Raw genomic sequence first — 21253 nt, 5'->3', positions numbered from 1 at the left:
AGCAGAATTACAGGTACAGCAAGATTGATCTCTAAGCTGTACACTGGACATACCACAAATGTGCGTACGAAACATACTGAAGTGCTATTGGTTTTCCTACTTAAGTTGGTATTTAATGAGCAGAACTACTAAGTTTTCCTTTCACATGGTCTTTGATTAATCTCTCTGAGTTATATTTAGCCCTAGATTACACTGCCTGCCTTTCGCCTTGTTCAGTCAGAGCTGCACATCAACCGAAATTCTGTCCTTGTTGTGGGCGGCTCCCAGAACTTCAGGTCTTTGGTGTGTGCCCTCAGCCAGGGAGTCCAGGCCAAGGCAGGCAGGCAAGCCATGGGGACGTGAGAAAGCCGCCCAAGGAATGTGCTGACGCAGAGCACGATCCCAGGGTCCTCCCACAGGAAAAGCACCCACAAAGGCAAAATCTCAGAAGCACGTCATCATCCCGTAAGGCATGACGACTGGGAGAGCATGGGGTTCTGAAACACTGCACTGGAGCCACTGATGCACATGTCGGATTCAAACATTCCTTTAAAAAGGCCAAGGTAAGACAACCATCAGAACTGAGAATGCCCCTATGTATGGCTCGTCAAATCCTTGAAACAACCATTTGGTATCTTCAACAAGCCATACAACACCCTATGCACCTTACAAACATCATCCAACATCCCAGCGCAAAGCTATCATGTTAAAAAAGGCTTAGACGGAGGCACGAGAACAAAAAAAAGGCGGCTTCCCTTACTTCTGCTATGTCATAAACAAGAGGTAGGTCTCTCCTCACACAGCAGCGATGACCCAAGCCACCGCTGAGGAAGCCAGGCTGCTTCGTATGACACAGCGTCCGATTTACCACTCGGGAGCAGAAAGATAACTTTAAGTAGGTTTTTAAAACGTCAGAAGGAAAGGGCAGCAGAAGCATCTGTTAAATCCCTTTATTCAATAATATCTTGGACTTGTAAATTATTTGGCAGGACAAAATAAATTGATACGTTTTATCACTTGAAATACAGTTACTAGACACTCAGAAAACCACAAACAGGAAGTCACATAGGTATAAACATATTATTTACTTTAATGATTACTTTGTAGAGCAAATCTAAATTAAGCTCTTGTGTTTGCACCTCACAACCTATTTACATTTGCTGTATGCCCAGTGTACAGTCTTGACATCAGTCTTGTTTTTACTTACAGTTCTGCTGTGAAAAAGAACAGAAAACGCATTGTAGAATTCCGCTTATTTTGCCACATGTATAGAGATTAGGCTTTTTTGTTTGTTTATAGAAGTTTTATGTTTTTCAAACCATATCAAGCAAAACAATAGGAAAAAAGGAACCATGCTGGGTTGTGGTAGGAAACCACAACTATCGAGATTTCCACTGGAACAAATCAATACCATGATATCCCCATATTTACATGACCGCCTATTATTATCATCATTTCATCCACACGCCTACTAAGAACCCACCAAAAGTAACAGCATTAACCTACTAAAGCAAACAGAATGACTATTTTCCCATGTCTAATCAAATTCCTATTTATTTCAGAAAGCAAATTGCTTAAAAAAAAGAGAACTGCTAATCCTCTATCAGTAAAATAGTTTACTGATAAAAGTACAGTTCAACAACAGCTCTTTTATTAATAAAAAAGTAATAGTGAAATACAGTATCCTAAGCCATTCAAAATTCAACTATTTGTATAAGCCATATGACTATAAAGAGAGTAGCACAAAAAGAACAGCAGATAAATATGATCTGCTCCAAAAATAAGCTACTCCACTATGCAGCAATTGATTTTTGCATGGTTTTAACACAATTTTTCATATCAAAATTAGACAGTTAATCAATACTGAGGTGTTTAAATATGTCGTGAACCCACAAACCTTTATATAATTCAGTGACTTTAAATACAGGAGTTGTTCCATTGGGATAGAAAGGATGATTCATACAGCTCAGGTTGTTTCCATGCATGGGTTCCTTGCAAAAAAAACCTCAAACCAAAACAAATGCAACAAAAACCCACCCCAAAACAGAAAAACTAATACTTCACTAATTTATATTTATATATCTAAAACTATTTAGGTTTTAGATCGCTATCTAATTTCTCTCATATTAACTGTTTACAAAATTACAGCGTAAACTGCATCCACTTTGGGTGCTAAACACAAAAGAGTTTCTCTTGAAAAATTCTCTGAAGGAAAGCAAACGGAGAGATGAAGACAACTTGCTGCAAGTGACCACAACCATCTGCATGTAGCCTTCATTTTCCACAAATCCTACCATGCTGGTAATTTTACATATTTGCAACCTGTTGTTAGGTTGCCCAGTTGATCAAAACTCTTCAGAATATCAAATAGAGAGGAAAGAAAATCTAAATGTAAATGTGTCTATTCAAGCAATATTCTGCTTTAACATAATGATTTTACATAATCATCGGTTCCATACTTTGCAAAGCAGATGAGGAAAGCGAGGACATACCCATGCTATTGCCTCTGCAGCTCTCACCTCAGCCAGTAGCAGACAAGGTCATGCCAAAACAATTAAAAACAATAATAATAAAAAAAAAAGCAGAAGACAAACAGATCCCTTACTTCAGAGGCTGCCAGTCCAAATGCTGGCATTTCATCCCAGCACACCCTTCATTTTTAACTTCACTATGTCACAACCCACTCTTTTCTGTAAGATTTAGTCTTAGCTCTCACAAGTCTTTGGCCAGGAATGATAATATATGGTCGACGTGACCCAGACAGTAAGAAGGGCTATAACTTTACAACAGCAAAAATAAAACATGGAATTGATAACAACTTCTCCCATGAAAAGGCCAAGGGCAAGCCTGATATAATGCCCATATAAGTAAGTGAAAGATGCCCACATAGAATCAGTCTCCAATGAGCATAAACAAAGCTGAGACACAAGTGCTGGGGGCGGGGAGAAGCAGATTTCTATCCACGATTATTATTTTTTTTAATCAAGCTTAAAGGGATATTAAGGGATACTTTCAACTGGCCATTTCTGAGAATGGACCGCTTTTCTTTTCCCTCTTGATACTTAACACAGGGCTTTTCAACAAAATGCAAGCTGCTGGGCAAACTGGCCGTGCAGGAGTGAGCAGAGAACACTGATGGCAAGAGCTGGCACGTGAACAATACAAACAAACTGAAAACTAGATGAACTGTTTGTTTAAAACGTTTTTCATTTTCAGTAATAAACTAATATTGCCTAGTTTTAGTGGCGCACCTTCTCCAACAGACCTGAGTCTGCAGCACTGGTCAATCACATCTCCAGCAGTCTGCTCATCAAACTCAGCTATTTTTAATGTGACAAAAATAGTATTTTCAGCCTGTCTGCCCATTCCCATGAAGTGTCTGAAAAAGTTTTGAAAACATCTGTTCGGCTATGCGAGGTACCTGTGGCAGAAGCAGGTCTAAAACGCCCGTCTCCCCTTTTGGTTTTGCTAGTTCAGCAGCCCTGCACCGCCTGTATTTTTCAATATATTGTTTCAGGTACAAACAGAGAGAATACATTCAAAACAGAATTTGGATTGGTTTGACAGGTGCTAACGTGCAGTGGAAAAGATATGAAATAGAAATCTTGTTACAGAAATAAATAATGAATAACGCGGCAGCAAGCGTGATCTCATCAAAGTCCTCATCTGAAGGGAGCAGAGTGGCAAAGACCAGAAGGCTCTTGTGTGACATTGTTATCTAAAGTCCTGATTAGATTTTCACCTCAGAGTTCTCAATTTTGGTAGCAATCATCGCAAAGATACTATGGTGACTGGCACTCTATAAATACATCACACAGACAGGCAACAGTATAGAAGACGGCTATCAGATAAGAGTTTGAAGCATTTGAAAATTCAACCCTGCTATTAGGTCTGTGTAACAGTACTCAATTTTTACGGCAGCAGAAATGTGATTACAGATAAAAAGGTAGGATTAGTGCTGTACAAATTCTTCTCCTCTTAAATTAGATTATCATCTTTCAATAGCACTAGTTAGGTTTTTAGGGAGTGTCAGAATTCTACAAATATATAGGCACGTATTAACTTTAAATTTAATAAAAGCCTGCAGCACAACCCAAAGGTCGCAGTTTGATTGGCCTCGCTTTGCCAAACACTGCACAAAACCACAACAAATGAGTCACACAACTTACAGGCGACGCAAGCTATTCTCATTTTGAGTATCTGCCAAAGAATATAAGCTGTTATTTCCTGTCTTTCTATTTTAGAGTTTATTAGAAATTCATAATAATTCATTTTAGGGTTAGGCTGGACTCAGCACCCCTGTGTGCAGTCAACGTTTGATGCGGGCGATGCTACGGGAACATGGCTCTTGCCGTCCCAGAGCATTTGGTCGGTATTTCCCCACGCTAGAACCAGACCTGGGAGTCGGTGTCCATGTCCGTGGCACGCACACATCAGCCTTGTGATCACTACAAATTATCATTATTTTAAAACACACACACTAGTCATTTCCACACAAACCATAAGTACTCCACATTACCTCTAAGCGTTAAGCTCTTCATATATTACCGGATATTATTACAACTATCTTACTAATACAATTGTAACCCATTGTAACAAAAACATCTTAAAAATACTTTTAAAAACCAACTTCTACTAGGTATGCTTTGTATACAACCAACTCAAATGGTACGTTCAGTACAGGAGCTGCGTTATTTGAGCAACAGAAAAACTGTATGCTGCACGATCCAGTTGGTATACACATCACACATGCTCTTTCTGAGCAACGTGGGTCCTGCAGAGTTGCTGCCCGTGGCACACAGGGGCTTCCTTTCCCAGCTAGCTCCTCAACCACGGCACGAAGCCTGTGGGAGGATCGCCCCTGAAAAACAGCATCACACAAGCCGGGGTGATGATACAAATCAGAATTCGTATTCTTGTGGACGTATACATCTGATCATTGCACTCCCTCTTCCAAGCGCTGGGAATCACACGGCCAACGTTTTTAGTGCTGGATTGGACAGACAAATATTTGGGGAACTTTTTTGCTCCCCAGGAGTAGTTGCCTGCACAGTCCTGAGGTTTTGAGATATGAGAGGCAGGGGAGGGCTGTTCTGGGAAAGCAGCAGCTCAGCACACTTGCCACATGTGCCAGAAGACCAGTGGGAAATACTGAAGATAAAGCGGCATTCACTGAGTTGACACTGCAACAGAAAATTCCCAATCCCTTCCTTGAATTGTCTCCAGCAAGACCCATATTTGCATCTCTGCTTATGCATCTCTGCTCTCCGCTTTGTGGGAGCTCTTTGGTGCTTTCTGGCCTTCTCCATCACCTGGGGCCACCTCTGCCACGGTCAGGCTGCAGCTATGCGCGCGACCACGGCACACATCAGCTTCCAGTCGCCAGAGAGTGCCCCGCCTGCATCAGGGCAGAGCCCAGATGTAAACGAGCGTATATGCAGGGCAGATGATGAGCAAGCAGAGAGCTTTCTATCTTAACAACATACATCCACCCATTGTCTCTCACCATCTGCTAGATGAAAGAAAAACCTATGCATATATAGCCACACTAAATTTGCAAGAAGAGTAATTTTCAATCGTTTGCATAACTGTAATCCATTTTTTCCTAACAACACACACTAATAGGAATGACTTATAGCCCCAGTTTAGCACGCTACTAAACTACTGCTGTCTTTGCGTTACCTCTGGAAGAACAAGATAACCTTCTTGAGCTTCCTTTGTAAAATGCAAAATATTTCAGCCAAAAACATCAAGCTCTGACATTCACGTTATGTATGCTAGTGCCTAAATTAAGGTATGTACGTTTGAAATCTGTATCCTTCAAGGACAATCTGTGTAGAAGAGATAAACATTATAAAACGTAGACAGCTAAATAATGAAGTAAGGATTCTGGAATTTAATATAATGATAACTCAAGCACTGAGCTGCACAAGTTTAGGGTTTGGAGTTTTATTTTCCCTTTTCCAAATTGCATTATAAGAATTATGGTTCCTTTAATAAAAAAAAAAAAAAAAGTATTTGCTATGATGAATAGTACTTCCCTAAATATTTTTAGTACAAGACATGTAATTTCAATAAGTGAAAAAGTTTGTTTAGAAAAAACTACTCAACTATAGCGAATGTCCAAAATCATTCTCCATCTGCAGAACCATAAAAGGGCTCAAAACAGAAGCAGAATGTTTTACAACAGCTGGTCTCTTTCAACTTTCTGTAATTTTTATAGCTATTTTGTAGTGAATTTTTTTTTTTTAGTACATCACAGCAGGACTCTTCTAGAAACGGGCAGACCATGATTTCAATCCTGCAATTCCACGAAGCAGAGGTGGATCGCTGTTACCCCAAACCACCACCGGCCAGACACATGCAGGGTCAAGTTATGTACTCTCACACCAGCACTGAAAACTTATCAAATATGGCCCTGCTCCAGCAAAGCACTTAAGCACATGCTTTACTTTAAACACGTAAGTAATCCTATTAGAGTAAATGAGATTCAGCATAAACCACTGGACTGAATCTCAGAATACCTTGGTTGTGGCCCTGATTATGTCAGTGACCGACCGCGTAACCTTGGACAAATCACAGTATTTCTGTGTCTTTATTTCCTCTTTTGCCCTTTACGTGCGCTTACCATGTTGCACACCATTCTCAACAAAAATTATTCCAATCTGGAATCTTCTAGAAACTGCTGTACTACACATAATGGCAGGGATGCTTACGTACTTTAGTCTCTTTTGAAATACCTGTCGTATAAACTAATGCTCACACCCAAAAAAACCCCAAGCTGAGATCCCTTGCCCTTAGGTCTGCTTATCCAGCACTGGCAGCCAATTTCAAAGAACGACATTGCTCTTATAAAGCAGCTGTGGAGAAGGACACCAAGTGAAGGGTACCCGCGGGTCTGGTCCAGGACAGCCCCCAAGCAGGTGGGGTTACCAGCCCAGGACTCGCGCTGCAGTTCCCCTCCCACTGCTAGTCACAGGGCAAGGAGATCCCAATCCCTGCCTCAAGTCACTCTGCCAGGGCTCTACCCACAAAAGGAAAAAAACTGGACAGTCCTGGGAAACCCTGCTTAAAGCATGTAGGTGGGAGACAGCCTTGTCTCGCAGGGCGCAATGCAGTAACACTAAAAGGCTTTTGTGTTCGATATTTTCAGGCTTTGCGATACAAGATGCAGTTTTCCACAGGTAGGCCACGTGCCATCAACTCTATGTCTTAACGATCCTGAGAATACTTTCACATAAATAATCCTGCTTCTGCACGTATATACGACCAGGCAACGTATTTACCCTTGCCATCACACTTCCTGCTTCCTGGCAGTTGTCACAAGCAATGTCACTGTCACAAGGAGAATATGGATTCAGCTCCTAACAATGAAGCAGGCACGGATGAGTGGGCAGGATACTCAAATGAGTTTCAGAAAGACTTGAGGTGAAATACTGTCCCCAGTGAAATCAATAACAGTTCTCCCATTTACTTCAGCAGAGTAAATATTTCAACTCTTTTTTTTCCTATGCCTTCTGGTCATCTCAGTGCCTAACACAGTAATCATTTATTTTCCTTAGGAGCACAGAGAAAAGGACAGGACGGATAGAAAGTGAGGGAGGGAGGAAAGGTTTCAAAATAAACATACTCTTTTCCCAGACTAATTAAGACAAACAAACAAACAAAAAACTTACAATGATTCCTGTAGTTACAGGTTACAAACAATGGAGAAAATGAGATTAGATTAACACCGTTAAGATCCTCCTTTCTAGGAACTCATTCACAAATTCCTCCTCTGTCCTTGAAACACCTGTACACCACGTCGCTGCTCTCCCAGCTGAGCCAAAGAAGAGCTCACAGCAACAACACAGCTTTGCCTGTGCCCGTCTGCGCCGCATCAGGCCTTCTGCATACAAAGATATCTATTATAAGACACATGCACCATGAGCCGTACCCTGTTAATTAAAATATTTTCTGCTGCAGATTGGAAGCCTGGCCTACAAGATACTTGACAAAATTACGTTCAGGAGCACAGCAACTGAAATGCGATTTTGAATAGGTCAAAAGTTAGTCACTTCTGACTTTTTCTGAATGTGTGCTCTGTTCTCATTGTACGATGAAGGGAAATACAGTCAAAAGGTTATATATAACTGTGCATTTGCAGCAACTCAATGGTCACAATAAACCACTGGTTTTCAGAAGCCATTCAACATTTTGGGCGTAAAAAAATAAAATAAAAAGAACATGTACAGTAACCTGTAACAGAGCCTGAAAAAAATGCATACCACGCATAACACAATAAAGTTACTGAATAAGTGAAATTTACAGTAAGCATGCTGTCAGTAAGCATTGCGAGTTTCCAAAATTAGCTGGCATATCAGACAACAGTGAACATTTACTATGCATTTTAGAGCTCTTGAAGTCCTTAGCAGCACTCAAAGTTAAGGCTGACATTTCATCTTTAATTCATGCTCCTGTGTCTTTCTATATTAACTACTAACAAAGCAGCGTGCTCGCGGCCTGGGCGCAGGGAGCATGCGCGAGGCAGGGGCTGTGCGCGCTGCCCGGACGCTGGTCTGCATCTCCAGAGAAGTACATCTCTGCCCTTCCACAAGGCAGGCAGCCACCAAATCTGTACCGACAAACTTGAACATCGCAGCAGTGGCGATGGAGATGATCGTAAAGAGCAACAGAGAAATACGCTCACAAGATCTATTTAGAAGCAATTTCTCTAGGAGAAAGTTTTCTTCAGCTACGGAACCTCCTTATTTGAGCCCACATTATTTCTCCCTCTTACAGTGATCTTTCTAATTCATCAAACTTTATCTGCTCCTTTGGAAAAGATTCTAAAAAACACAGGTCTTAACCTAAGTTTAAACTTTGCGCAGCACCCTTCTTTTCCCCAGCATCTCATACAGTGCCTCACAAAAGGCCCCAGAGGTTGGACAAACATAGCACCAGGAAAAACACAGTGTGAAAGGGATCTTTATGTGCATGTGTGAGGGCCCAGTGCTAATAGCTCAATGTGCTATTGACACATCACAGTGCAAACAGCTAAGTCTTTTTCAAAATAGCATGAGTCACAGTGTCATTCTTCACTTTGCCTTTCCCAGATTTGGGTAATTCGTGAAACAAATCATCCCCGTATTATTAAAGCATATTTTTGTAAATGAAGGTAGCCACTGGGAAATGACCATTGCTCCTGACGGTAAGGCTTACTCCATAAACTACACATGCCGCAGGGACGGTGTGAATAGACAGAAGTGGTACTGCAACTTCTCTGACAATCCTCGTCAAATCAAAGCGTTGTTACCTTCCCGTGCTAGCGGCTGATGTACTTTTAGATAATCCTCCTGTTTGCTACATCCCTTGAGTTCGAGACTGGCCATAACAGAGCCGGGATCACCCGGGGAAGCAGAGCGGAGGGAGGCGTCCCTTTTCCTGCCCTCCCCGGCAGGGATGCCCGGGCTCCACGGGGGCTATGCCCGGCCCCCGCAGCGGCTCCAGCCCGGGGAGAAGTTCAGCGCGTCCCGGCCGGAGCCCCGGCGGCTGCGCGCCCGGCAGAGCCGCCTTTTGTTCGCCGGCGGCGGGGAGAGGGACCCGCACCCCGCGGTTACCGGCGGGTCCGTCGGGGCTCGGCACCGGAGCGCCGGGCCGGGGCAGCGGCCGGCTGCGGCCTGGCCAGCGGCTGTCCCCGGGGCCACCCCGCCGCCGGAGGAGGAGGGAGGCGGCCCGGCTCTCCCGGCCCCGCCGACACTCGCCGCCTCCAACTTCCCGGGGGCCCGGCGTCCCACGGCCCCGCAGAGACCCGCGGGCGGACCCCGGCGCTTTCGGGCATCCCCCCGCCCCGACGGAGCCCCAGCTCCGGCTCTCGGGGAAGCGGCCCCGGCAGCAGCAAGGAGGAATTAACACGCGCGGGCATAATCACCTTGTTGTAGTTGTAGTAACCCAAACACTGGGCAAAGTCCAGGTTGGAGGGGTCTCCGGGGAGCGAGCTGCCCGCCGCAGCCGGGTAAAATCTTACATCCATGCCGGTGCTTTGGTCCAAGAAGTGCACTTGGAGAAACCGCCGGGAGGTTTAATAGATCCACCTTCAGGTGCCTTCCCCGGGGCTGGGGCACGGGCAAACCGCCGAGGGACCGGAGCTGCGGGGCGCCGAGCCTTCCCGAGCAGCGGGAACGACGGAGGGCCGGGAGGCGGCGGGGGGCAGCGAGGGAAAGGGGCGGCGGAAAAGTGCAGGTAAACAAGGAGAGGAGGAGGAGGAGGAGGAGGAGGAGGAGGAGAGGTGGGCGGCGGAGCCCAGGTGGGTGCCCGTCCACCTCGGCGGGAGGAGGGGAGGGCAGGAGGGAGGGAAGGAGGGAGGGAAAGAGGGAGAGAGGGAGGGCTGTTGTTTTTTAAAAGCTCGGTGCCAAGCCACGGGCTTTGCCTCCGCATTCAGGAGCAGCTGCTGTACACAAAGGAGCCACGCGCCCGGCGCGGACGGACGGACGGACGGACGGACCGAGCGCCGCAGCCTCCCGCGCCGCCGACAAAGGGGGGCCCGGGGGCGGGGGGGAGCGGGGCACTGCGGTGTGGCGGCCGCCCCGCCGCTGCCCCGGAGTTGGTGCAACAGGGGCTGCGCCGGCCGGGGAGAAGTGCCGAAAGAGCCGGCGCCGCGCTGGCACCGCTCCCCGGGAGGAGCGAGCGGCCCCGCGCCCCTCCCCGCCCCGCCGCCGCCCCTCCCGCCGCCCCCCCGCTCCAACGGGCCCGGGGGGGCACAGCAGCCGGCCCCGCCCGCGGCCCCCCGCGCCCCGGGAAGGGTCTAGGTGAGTAACTTTCACCTCTTCCACCGGTTTTCTCTCCCCGCCCCCCCCCCTTTTTTTTTTTTATAATGCACTTTATTGACTGACACCGGGTAGGTGGCAGAAGAAGGAGATTTTGCTAACGTACTGTCAAGAGCAGGACTTGAAAACGCAGTAGCCTGGCCCACGGGAACCTTCCTGAACTCTCAGAGTCACTGGCTGCTGACTCCAAGCGATCCACTAATCCAGATTTGTTTAGCCAGCGCTGCACAGCTGTTAGCTGCTACCCTGCGTGCAGCTCTACCCAAAACCTTGCTCCAGAACTTTTGGAGGAAACACTAAAGCAGTACAAAGGCCATTTAACCTCATGATTTGTGCCCTGCAGACAAGGTGTGAGGAAGGAGGAGGTTGAAAATGTGCCCTTGTTGGGGAGAATGGCCCTTCAGGTGCAGGGCCGAGTCCTGTGCAGTTATAACACAACTGGAAATACATCCCAAAGTGTCTTTAGTTTACTCCAGCTGGTTGCAAAGTAGCAATGACAACACAAGTACACAAGGCTTAGCTGTACACCACCATCAAGACCTTCTCTAAAGGTCCATGCATCCCTGCTGTGGCTGCCGGGGACAGGTATCCTGGGCCCGTGCCACAGCCCCAACTCTGACTAAAGCCCACACCGCAGGGGCTTCATGCCTCCCACTTCATGTCCATGCATCATTTTGCACTGCCTACGCAGACTGGGAGCAAAGCGTAAACCAGTCAACAGCTACAACATGTAGGAAGGGAATATCTTCCCAACTCCATTCCTAGAAATCATATTTTCAATATTTACAGTGGCACAAGCAGCCCTTGCTAGCACAGAGACACCAGATCACCCTTACTCAGGGTATTGATCCTGATGTGTCACAGCTTGAAGCAAAGAAAGATTTCTAAAAATGATGTTTTGCACGAAGAGCAGAATTAAACATAGCACAGATATACATCGGTATTTATATGGAGTATTTAGAATTTAATTTTCTAGAAAAAAAAGGTATAAGAACTGTTAAATGCCTCGGTAGAAAAGAAAACAGGCATATTCTGTCAAATACTTAATCCAATTTCATATTCATTGTGTCAACCATTTTTAATCAAAGCGAAAAAACTGCAAAATCTACTCTGTTGCTGGAAGGGAAAGGATTGAGGAACATACAGCACAGTGTTCACACGAGCACACCTCCCATACCTGTGGCACAAATTAGTTACGCTCCTGAGAGAAACAAATTGGTCAGAAATAAAAAGACATTGAATCTGGTTCAGAATGCAACATTGCGTTAGAGCATTCCTCCAAAGCAGTGATGGAAACGTGGTCGCATACAGGCACAGCAAACGCATTTCAACGGAGGTTAATAAAGTAATACCTGCGCTGTTTTATTCACCAGGTGACAAACATTTCTGTAAGCCCAAGTGTAAAAGTTAGAATGAGCAGGTTCTCAGGCACAGGAGCAGATCATTGGCACCAAGTTCTGAGGTGCTCTGCTATATAAAGACAGGTATTTCCAGACTGCCTTGCTCTGGTTCTCTACACTTTTAATGAAATATGAAAACATATTCCCATTGAATTCAGAGGGAAATTCCTTCAGTGAGGAATGAATGGCAAATGATTCCAAGTTTAGGATTTGATCCCGTTGCCATATTGAAAGGAGCCTTTGAAAGGCTGCAGACCTGTGCAGCATGTGGCTTCTGGGCACTGCGTGGCCTACAAAGCACTTTGGCTGCTGCACGATTCCTCCCTTGGCTGGCGAGGGGCTCCCTGAGAGAGCTCACCCCAGGCTACCAGTGTGACTCATCTCTCCTGTCCCACCACCTTGGCAATGGTCTCTGCTCTACAGCCAGGAACATGAAGCACATGAAGTGCTGTGGTGGGCGGGCAACTATCACGTCTAGGTTAGAAGTGTTAAATTCAGAAGATAAGCAAATAATGGTGAGTAAATAATGATGATTTTAAGTACTGTGATAGAATAAACTCAGCATGACCCAGCAACGTGTGCTTGCAGGCCAGAAAGCCAGCCATACCCTGGACTGCATCAAAAGAAGCGTGGCCAACAGGTTGAGGGAGATGACTCTGCTCTTCTGCTCCACTCTGGTGAGACCCCACCTGGAGTACTGCATCCAGCTCTGGGGGCCCCAAGATAAGAAGGACATGGACCTGTTGGAGCGAGTCCAGAAGAGGCCATGAAGATGCTCAGAGGGCTGGAGCACCTCACCTGTGAAGACAGGCTGAGAGAGTTGGGGCTGTTCAGCCTGGAGAAGAGAAGGCTCCGGGGAGACCTTACAGCCCCTTCCAGTACTTAAAGGGAACCTACAGGAAAGCTGGGGAGGGACTCTTTATCAGGGAGTGTAGTGATAGGACAAGGGGTAACGGTTTTGAGCTGAAAGAGGGGAGATTTAGATGAGATATTAGGAAGAAATTCTTTCCTGTGAAGTTGGTGAGCCCCTGGCCCAGGTTGCCCAGAGCTGCTGTGGCTGCCCCATCCCTGGAGGTGTTCCAGGCCAGGCTGGACGGGGCTTGGAGCAACCTGGTCTGGTGGGAGGTGTCCCTGCCCAGGGCAGGGGGGTTGGAACTAGATGATCTTTAAGATCCCTTCCAACCCAAACCATTCTATGATTCTATGAAGATACTGTTTCTGACAGTTTCTTCTGAAAAGAAAAGAACAGACACAATAGGAAAACCCCAAAATATTCCATCTTGATGTCACTGGCACAGGAAGTTAATAAAAAATTGAAACAGAATAAGAATTAAAAAAACAAAAAACCAACATTTCCAGCTAGGCAAAACATTTTCCCCCAAAATATTATTTGGTGAAAACTTTTGAAATACTGTCTATTTATACAATTATGAAATTAGAATATAGAAAAATTTGGTGATATTTCCAACCAAAAAAAATTCCTGACTATAATCTAGTTTTGGCACCTCTACCGAGTGCCCAAATTAAGTCTTTTGCAGAACTAGTAAGACTGCAGTGAAATTAATGAGTCATTTAAAGAAAAACAGAAGAGAAACTGGCGTATATATGCTAATTTCTTTTTCTTTTTAAACAAAATATTAGGTTTTATGTGATACTGTGCCAGAGAGACTTTTACAAACTAAAACACTAGGCAAGTGTGCGTTTTCCTTTCTCAATGCCTCTGCAACATAGTTTATTAAATAAGTAAACTTGAGTAATCTCTGCTACATTTTAAATCCATATACATGACGTCAAATCTGTTTGTTAGTAACAATGTATTTATTTCAGGAGTACATTAAAGATGGAATATGAGCCAAAGTATTTATATCTTTCTGTACATATCACTTGAAAGGTATCCAACAAATTCTTCTCTCAAGCTATTCTCTTTAAGATCCTTCAGTGAAACTATGGCTTTGGAATTCTACTTTTTTTTTTTTTTTTTTTCCTCCAGAGCAGTTGGAAGTATGAAGTTTTTGCAATTTTGAGTAAGTATTCCCTTCTTTTCTGCTGGTTTAATAAAAGTAAGCATCTACCTACAGTAAGTGGAGTACTCCGGTAGCTTCCCTGGTCCTGGGTAGCTTTGATTTCGAAGAAACTTTTCAAAAAGCACTGTTCCATAACGATTTAAATGTATGCCTACCGATGCCAACAATTATGATTCAGGCAGTAACACACAAACTGTGACTCTGTTCCATCCTCAGCTATACTTTCTTCTGACTCATCATCACAATTCAATTTTAAAAGCCATTAAGAACACTCAGGCTGCTTTTCTGATGTAAGAGCAGAAATTGTATTGGAGTGAATCAGTCACATACAAACTCCAAAGTGAGCGTGCACAAATTCTCACTGCTGCCCAGAAACCTTCCACGGGTAAATACTAACGTTCCAGGCCTAGCTCGTTCCCACACAAGCCTGGCAAGTCCTCTTTGTACCAGGACATAGCAAAGGAATGTGTCTAATGGTTACGGCTTATCTGCTTTAACCGGTCCCCTTACAGTCTCTGCAAACTGCTTTGCAAACCCCGTGTCAGTCTCCCGGTCTGTAACACAGATACCGTACCAGAGGCTCAGTAACGTTCTCGGTCTTTTTACTATCCAGAAGTCAAAGGCACCGGGAGATTTAGTCCACCAAAGAGCAGAGTCAGGAAGAAACCGCAGCGATGAGAGCAGACGCGCTGGCTCTCAAACACCCAAATGTGCAGCTGGCCAGCCAAGCCTCCCATGAGTACCGCAACTCAACCATCCCCCTGTCTCCGGCAGGACAGCCCCCTCCCTCAGGGCAAGGGCAGCAAACAGGGGAGGGGGCAGGAAAGTGAGGAATAAGGCAAGAAGGGGTGGAATGAACCAAGGCTGGACCAAGACTGCAGAATCAACATTATAAAAGACCTGACATTCATTTTCCCAGTGCAGGGTCCATCCACATCTATTAGGTCCCATAAGAACTGGGAGGAACAAGAGGGGATGGGAGAACACAACATCCCCGACATCACCTTTAAGGAGCAGTGTCTTAGCCCCTTCCCCCCAGAGCACATGTGGAGGATGAAAGGGCACAAAAAGGATGGAATACAGGAGGAGAAAAGGAAGACAGAGCGCCAACCAGGTCTGGTTTAGAAAAGAATCTAAAGCCTCCTAGAATCAATAGGAAGTCCCTTTAATTGATTGCAATGAGCTTTGAATTAGACCTATATTCTACTTATCAAGTACAGCTGATGAGAATCAATAATATTTTGACTTACCGCTCAAAGCAACAACTACACTGGTAACTTTTGACTAAGAAAAAGTACAATTAACAGCATATTAATTCATTAGAGTTTATCTCACTGAAGTCCCCTTTTCTCATCAGATTGTAGAGCCAGTTGGCGTTTACAAGTGATCACGCAGGCATGAATATCGTATAGAAACGAGGCACTAAAGAAAAAACTTTTGTTCTTAGCATTAATTCAGATCAAATATTCATTGATATCTACATTTCTCAGCAAGTGTCTCAAGCAGAGATCAATAAACACTTATTAGTCACTGACCATGTTTCCTGCAGTAAAGGAGGGAATGTCAGCCAGCAGATGGGAGCAGCCAAATAATCGGGGGAGCTGGAGTCTAGTGCTTGTCTGCCAGATGATCATTTACCTTCTCTTTGTCTTAGTTGCTGCACCTAAAAAACTACAAATCAAAGGATTTAAAAAAAAAAAAGTATTTTTAATTAAGCATTCCTTAAAAATACAAATGATTATTTCAAAATACAAGTATGGAGCATTGCAGGAAAAAAGTAAATCACAACAGAAAGTTTTTTGGTTTTGGAAATTCCATTTCCTTTCCAAGGCCCAAGTCAGGGAATGCATTACTTTGTGAAACTGGGAAAAAGAAAATTATTAAACTTTTCAAACTTTCACATGCGCCTGCTTTGATATTTCTGTGGATTGCTGAATTCTCTTCTCTTACCTGAAGTATTTTACCACCTCAACTCACATACAACAATTTTAACCATATTCTAGCAGAAGAAGAAGTATTTTAGTTGTCTACAGAGCAGAGACAACCACTAACACTGTTGAGCGATGTCACAGCAAAAAGGTTTCTGCCGCTTTAAAGAAAGTATTCCACAACCCTCCAAAATAACCTGTGTGTAATGGACAATATAGGATTACTTTCTGGCAGAGCGCATATCCTGTTGCTATTGACTGCAGCGTTACAGTATCCTGACATACTAGCATACAGTTATTGTGAGATAAAGACCACGTTGAAAAACAAACTGATTGCAGTACTGAAAACAGAAAAGGAACTGTCCAGTAATATAAAAATTAACGTCTTTAAGAGAACAATGACTGGAACAGTGTCGTTTCTAGATTACCATTAAAGAATAAAAGCTTTAACTGAAACTAAGAAACTGTTGCAATCTATTCCTTTCTTCCAGGGATGCCATTTTAAAAGCAAGACAGGAAAACTTGGTTAGAAATGGATCTTTGTGTCTGTGTGTGTGTGTGTATATATATATATATATTGCATTTATATCATCTGTTGATATAAAGCTGTGGAAGTTGTGTGGTATGTTTCTGTTTGTTTGTTTGTTTCTCCCCTCCAGCCCTCTCCACATTCATAATTTTTTTGAATTTAAACTAAAAGGGTTATTAAAAGAGGGGGGCAGAGGAAGCTGCTGGCATCTACTTTTTAAGGGAGATTCAGGACAACGTCTACAGGAAGAAAAAACATGCTCACCATGAGCAATTTGAATTCTTCTTTAAATTTCTGTATTAGTCTAGAGGAATGTCAGGCAGAAACTTTCATTTTACAGTAGAATCAAGTCTAATTACCGAAAGAATTACTTTAATGAAACATATCTAAAAAGTCTTAGCGAGATATGGTGGAGAGTATTTCCAGGTGAGAAAGGTTACATTTAATCCATGTATCTGCACCAGATTCACTCATATATGTTTTTCAGTTTTAATGTCATCCAATGTTCTATAAGGTAATTATTCAAAATATATAGCACACATTTATATGACTTCCGATATATTTCTGGTGCACACGTTTCATTATAAAGCTTCTAAACAAGGATATGGTGATGTTTCTGGAGTGATCAAGAAAACACCTTTCTGTGATTTTTGCGGGTTTAATGCAATAATACTGTATTTCCCAAAGAGAGGGCACACTTACCCTTGAGAGCCTGCGTGGTAGCCCGGGGAGATGGGAGCAGCAGTGTCCTGCCTGCCCCAGAAGCCATGGAAGTGGTCATCTATACTCTCAGTGACCGCAACACACATCTTTTGTTGGTGGGTATAGAAGGGATGGGCTTTTGGTCATCACTTGGAAGCCACTGAAGGACTTGATGAGACACTGCCAAGATTTAAGGTAAAAAGCCATGTATATAGTGTTACAGTCATGCCTTAAAAATAAAAATCATTATCTAAGAATGCTGCTGTTGTCATGTCCCTTTCAAACGGTACAGAGCCTTATCGTGATATTAACATCACCTTCTACCAGCACAGGTTATAACATAAAATAATTAGTGACCAATGCTAGAGAACATGCAAAGATCTAAAAAAATTATCCCCATTCGATATAACTGTAGACATACAGCTTTATTTGGATAGATCAGGTCCATACAATAACTGGAAGTAGTCTTCCAAAGGACTCATTAGTTATCCTTTAGGTCTCCTAATTAATGGTGTGGTCTTCTGAGAGAGTATTAATAACTCTGGTATTAATAGCAGCATAATTCTAGCTGAGAATTAAAAAAAATAAAACAGTTTTTTCTAAGAACCTGTACAATAGAGTTTAGGATGTAGTAACAGACACTTATATAAATTCATCAGATTAAAAATTAACAGAGTTCTAGAAGTGTGATCTAGGGACCGCAATAACATCTCCAAAACAAACTGCTATACTTTCATTCAGGAGACTTTCGTTCAGTTTATAGAGCTGAGCTCTCTTTTTTGATGCTTCAATGGGCCGGGTTTTCAACATTGAAAAGCCGAAGACAGATTTTATCCAGTTCTCTAGACTATTTCCCCAAGCTCATAAACAGTGTGTGCCAAGCTGTTCTTAAAGAATCAGCCCTCATTTCCATGAATGGCTGATATTTAATAAAACATCTGATCACAAAAGCAAATCTAAAAAATCAGTACTAAAATAACACTCCAACTTGCTACTAAATGCAATGTTCTTTGATAGAAGTCCATTTCAACTCCATTTATTCCAGGGTTCTACAGCAGTCAAAATAATCAATGCAGAATTTTCCATGTGATTTACACATTGCTTTTTAAAATGAATTGACTGAAACAAAAAATGCTTATTTCTGCTGCCTGGCTTGTTTTCTAAAACATATTCTCTTTCTTTTAAAGTGAGAGAACGACCTCTGCTTCGGGAACAATTTTCTGAGACAGTGTGTTTATCAAATGGCTTCTCTGCTTTCATGAAAACAATTTATTTTCACTGAACTCTTCAAGATAAGCATTGAAGTCAGGAAGAATGTACAATGACATTTATAATTACATTCAAGAAACAAATATTTTCCTACAGAAAGGTTTTGGATTTTTATCTTTTTAAGAGATACAAAATATTTTCTTTCCTCCAACATACCGGTTAAAGTTATTTTCTCCCTGAAATTACAAAGTGTATTTTCATATGCATGGAAGGAGAAGCCCCGGGACAGTAATCTTCTCATAGAAAGGCTACAGTATGCATCCTAAACAATGAAAGCTGTAGCGTAATCCTTACAACCAAATTGCCTTCCCTGCCCCACTCTTCGGGAATAATCTTTAGAAAAATGACAGGGAGAGCAGGGGGATTCACAACCTTGCGGAGCCTCCTCCAAACGCCCCCCATATGCCCAATCTTAGAAAATGGACAAAACAATTGTCCCTTGGAATGGCAGGGCCACCTCTCCAGCTTTGCTCCCACATTTTCTCCTTGCTCAGAGACAGTTTCTTAAACCGCTGAGCTCTCCACAGAGCCTGTGGACATAAGGGATGGTGCCTCCCATTCTTTGGGGAAATAGAGGATCTTGCTAAAAAAGCTCCCTCTCTTTCCCTTATGGATTCAGCCCCGGACCGTTCCCAACTATCAACAACAAAAGCTCAAGTCATGCCAGACAATTACTGCTTCCTGCTATACTCTGAACTGCCCCTAAAATCAAGGTAGTCCATAACGTATCTCATCTTTCAGAACAAAGCAGCCACAGATTTAGCCATACAGTGCCTGTATTTTCAAATGCAAATTCAATAACTACCTATGCAAAAGCTGCCCATGAATATATTTAGGAGTTCCGTTTGGGCTGCCTGGAAATGTGGGTCTTACTGGATTAAAAAGACATACTACAATCACTCCAATGAATGCCCTTTAATTTGTGGGAATTCATTTTAGAATTAAAAATTTAAGATCTGGTTTATTCCTTGTCAGTCAAACATCCTAGCTTTTCATTATTCCATTTTTGCAGTGCATGGAGGTAGTTCTCATCATACAGATTCTCTGATAAAGTTCTCCTCCAGAGATACACTCTTTTTGTAGGCTCAGCTAGTGAAGAAATATCATTCATTTGTAATACTCATCAAAGAGAAGTGGGGGGAAAAAAATCAAAAGCAGCTGAAAAGAGATTGCGTTTCACGAATATACACCAAGGCTTTATTTAAAATATACAATGTTAAATTTGATCAAATATCAACCCACCATTCAGAGTGAAATAATCTCTTTTAATTTGCATGTATCTGTGTGTGCCAAAGAGAAGCGTGTTTGCTTTCAAGCAGGTGCACATCCTGCTATGACTAAATCTCTAACTCATCAAATTGCTTTACCAGTGTGGGACATGCCCTTTTTCTGGAACAGCTTCAAGCATTTTCCCCAGCATTTCAGCCACCTGTTTACTGAGTTCATACTCCAAAGGAGATGCATGCAATTAGAAACAAGGAAATGAAAATAAATGACCTTGTTTGTTATAAATAACAAAGAGACTCAGCAAAATTAATGCAGTGAAGCCTGACCTTCTGACCTGAAAGAAAGAATCACCTCATTCCTTTGTAGCCGGCTCACAATGCTCCAGCACCAGGCATTGTTATGCAGCTTTGCCTCTTTTGATGGATCTTAAAGGAGTATATTCTAAATATTAAATGTTTTACAAGTTAGATTAGGAAATTTGCATTAAAAAGCACGTTGAAACAAAGTCAAGAGAGCAACGACAAAGATTATCATTGCTTTATTGAAAACGCACAGGTAAGCCCTGTGTATATTAGTTCACTATACCACAGTTTTTCAACTGAAAAAAAAATAAAATATGGAATTCCAGGTACTAAAAAGCCACGGAATGTCTCCTTCGGTGTTTGGTGAATTGATGAGGGTGAAAGTTTTTAATTACCCAACTCCAGGAAAAGGAAACATTTTTCCTTTGTAAATTGTTTGTGCTATGATGATCTGACTCTTGAGAAAAAAGCAATGAGCTTCCACAACTACTGCCAAAAATATACAATTTTTTTTTCGTTATCCTTTAATTAGGCAAGTAGAAATGCCTTCTTTTGTATGAAGTCTACTGAATAATGTTTCTATGGGTTACATTTTCACTTTTGAATGATTCACACCATTCTGGAACAGCGTCCAGCTGTAACAGAGGGCAAGGTGTTAGAAATTTGTTTCGCTGCTTGTCTTTGGAGGTAATGAGAACACACAGTTGGTTTTACAGCAGATCTCACAAAAAGAGCAGTGTGTAACTACAGGGCCGGTTCCCACCTCGTCACTCTCCAAAACAAGTCTGTCATTAATGAAGCAACTCAGAACCGTTGCAGAAATGAAAGGATAACGCATTGGTGTCTTGCCGAAAGCAGCTCCTACAACAGGTATTGTTTGACAAGGATTTCTCAAAAACTTAACTTGGTTTTGGTTTGGTTTTTTTCCTCTCTTCTCTCCCTTTCAATGACATCAGTCCCACTGCTGAAGTAACTGCAAGGCCCTTCACGCCAATCAAGGCTCTGCAAGTTTCTCTTGGGCACAGAGGGAATTGAGTGTGACCCAGGGGATGGTGGGGGCAGCTCTACCTGCAGTGCCGCAGGGTGGA

The 21253-nt window shown here is 43.1% G+C and overlaps 2 protein-coding genes across 3 annotated transcripts in view; one reads left to right on the top strand and one right to left on the bottom strand.

Moving 5' to 3' along the window:
- Positions 1-10075, bottom strand: part of TOX3 (TOX high mobility group box family member 3) — a 78436-nt gene extending 68361 nt beyond the window's left edge. For both annotated transcript variants that reach the window (XM_063334350.1, XM_063334351.1), the window contains exon 1: positions 9890-10075. In XM_063334350.1, coding sequence (XP_063190420.1) covers positions 9890-9991 — 102 coding nt within the window. In that variant the 5' untranslated portion in view covers positions 9992-10075. The remainder of the gene's footprint in view (positions 1-9889) is intronic.
- Positions 9990-17019, top strand: LOC134514865 (basic salivary proline-rich protein 2-like). The gene is made up of 4 exons (XM_063333182.1): positions 9990-9995; positions 10059-10200; positions 10400-10766; positions 12773-17019. The coding sequence occupies exons 1-4, from the start codon at positions 9990-9992 to the stop codon at positions 12909-12911; spliced, it is 654 nt and encodes a 217-aa protein (XP_063189252.1). The 3' UTR covers positions 12912-17019.
- Positions 17020-21253: the final 4234 nt, after the last annotated feature.

This window comes from Chroicocephalus ridibundus, chromosome 4 (assembly GCF_963924245.1).
Source record: "Chroicocephalus ridibundus chromosome 4, bChrRid1.1, whole genome shotgun sequence".
NCBI lineage: Eukaryota > Metazoa > Chordata > Aves > Charadriiformes > Laridae > Chroicocephalus > Chroicocephalus ridibundus.
The sequence above is the reverse complement of the archived record's forward strand: the minus strand, read 5'-3'. Positions and strand labels throughout refer to the sequence as shown.

Coding starts and splice junctions, on each gene's coding strand:
- LOC134514865 (XM_063333182.1), top strand. Junction 10,201..10,399: donor GGGGCGGCGGAAAAGTGCAG/GTAAACAAGGAG, acceptor CTCCGCATTCAG/GAGCAGCTGCTGTACACAAA. Junction 10,767..12,772: donor GCGCCCCGGGAAGGGTCTAG/GTGAGTAACTTT, acceptor GTGTGCTTGCAG/GCCAGAAAGCCAGCCATACC.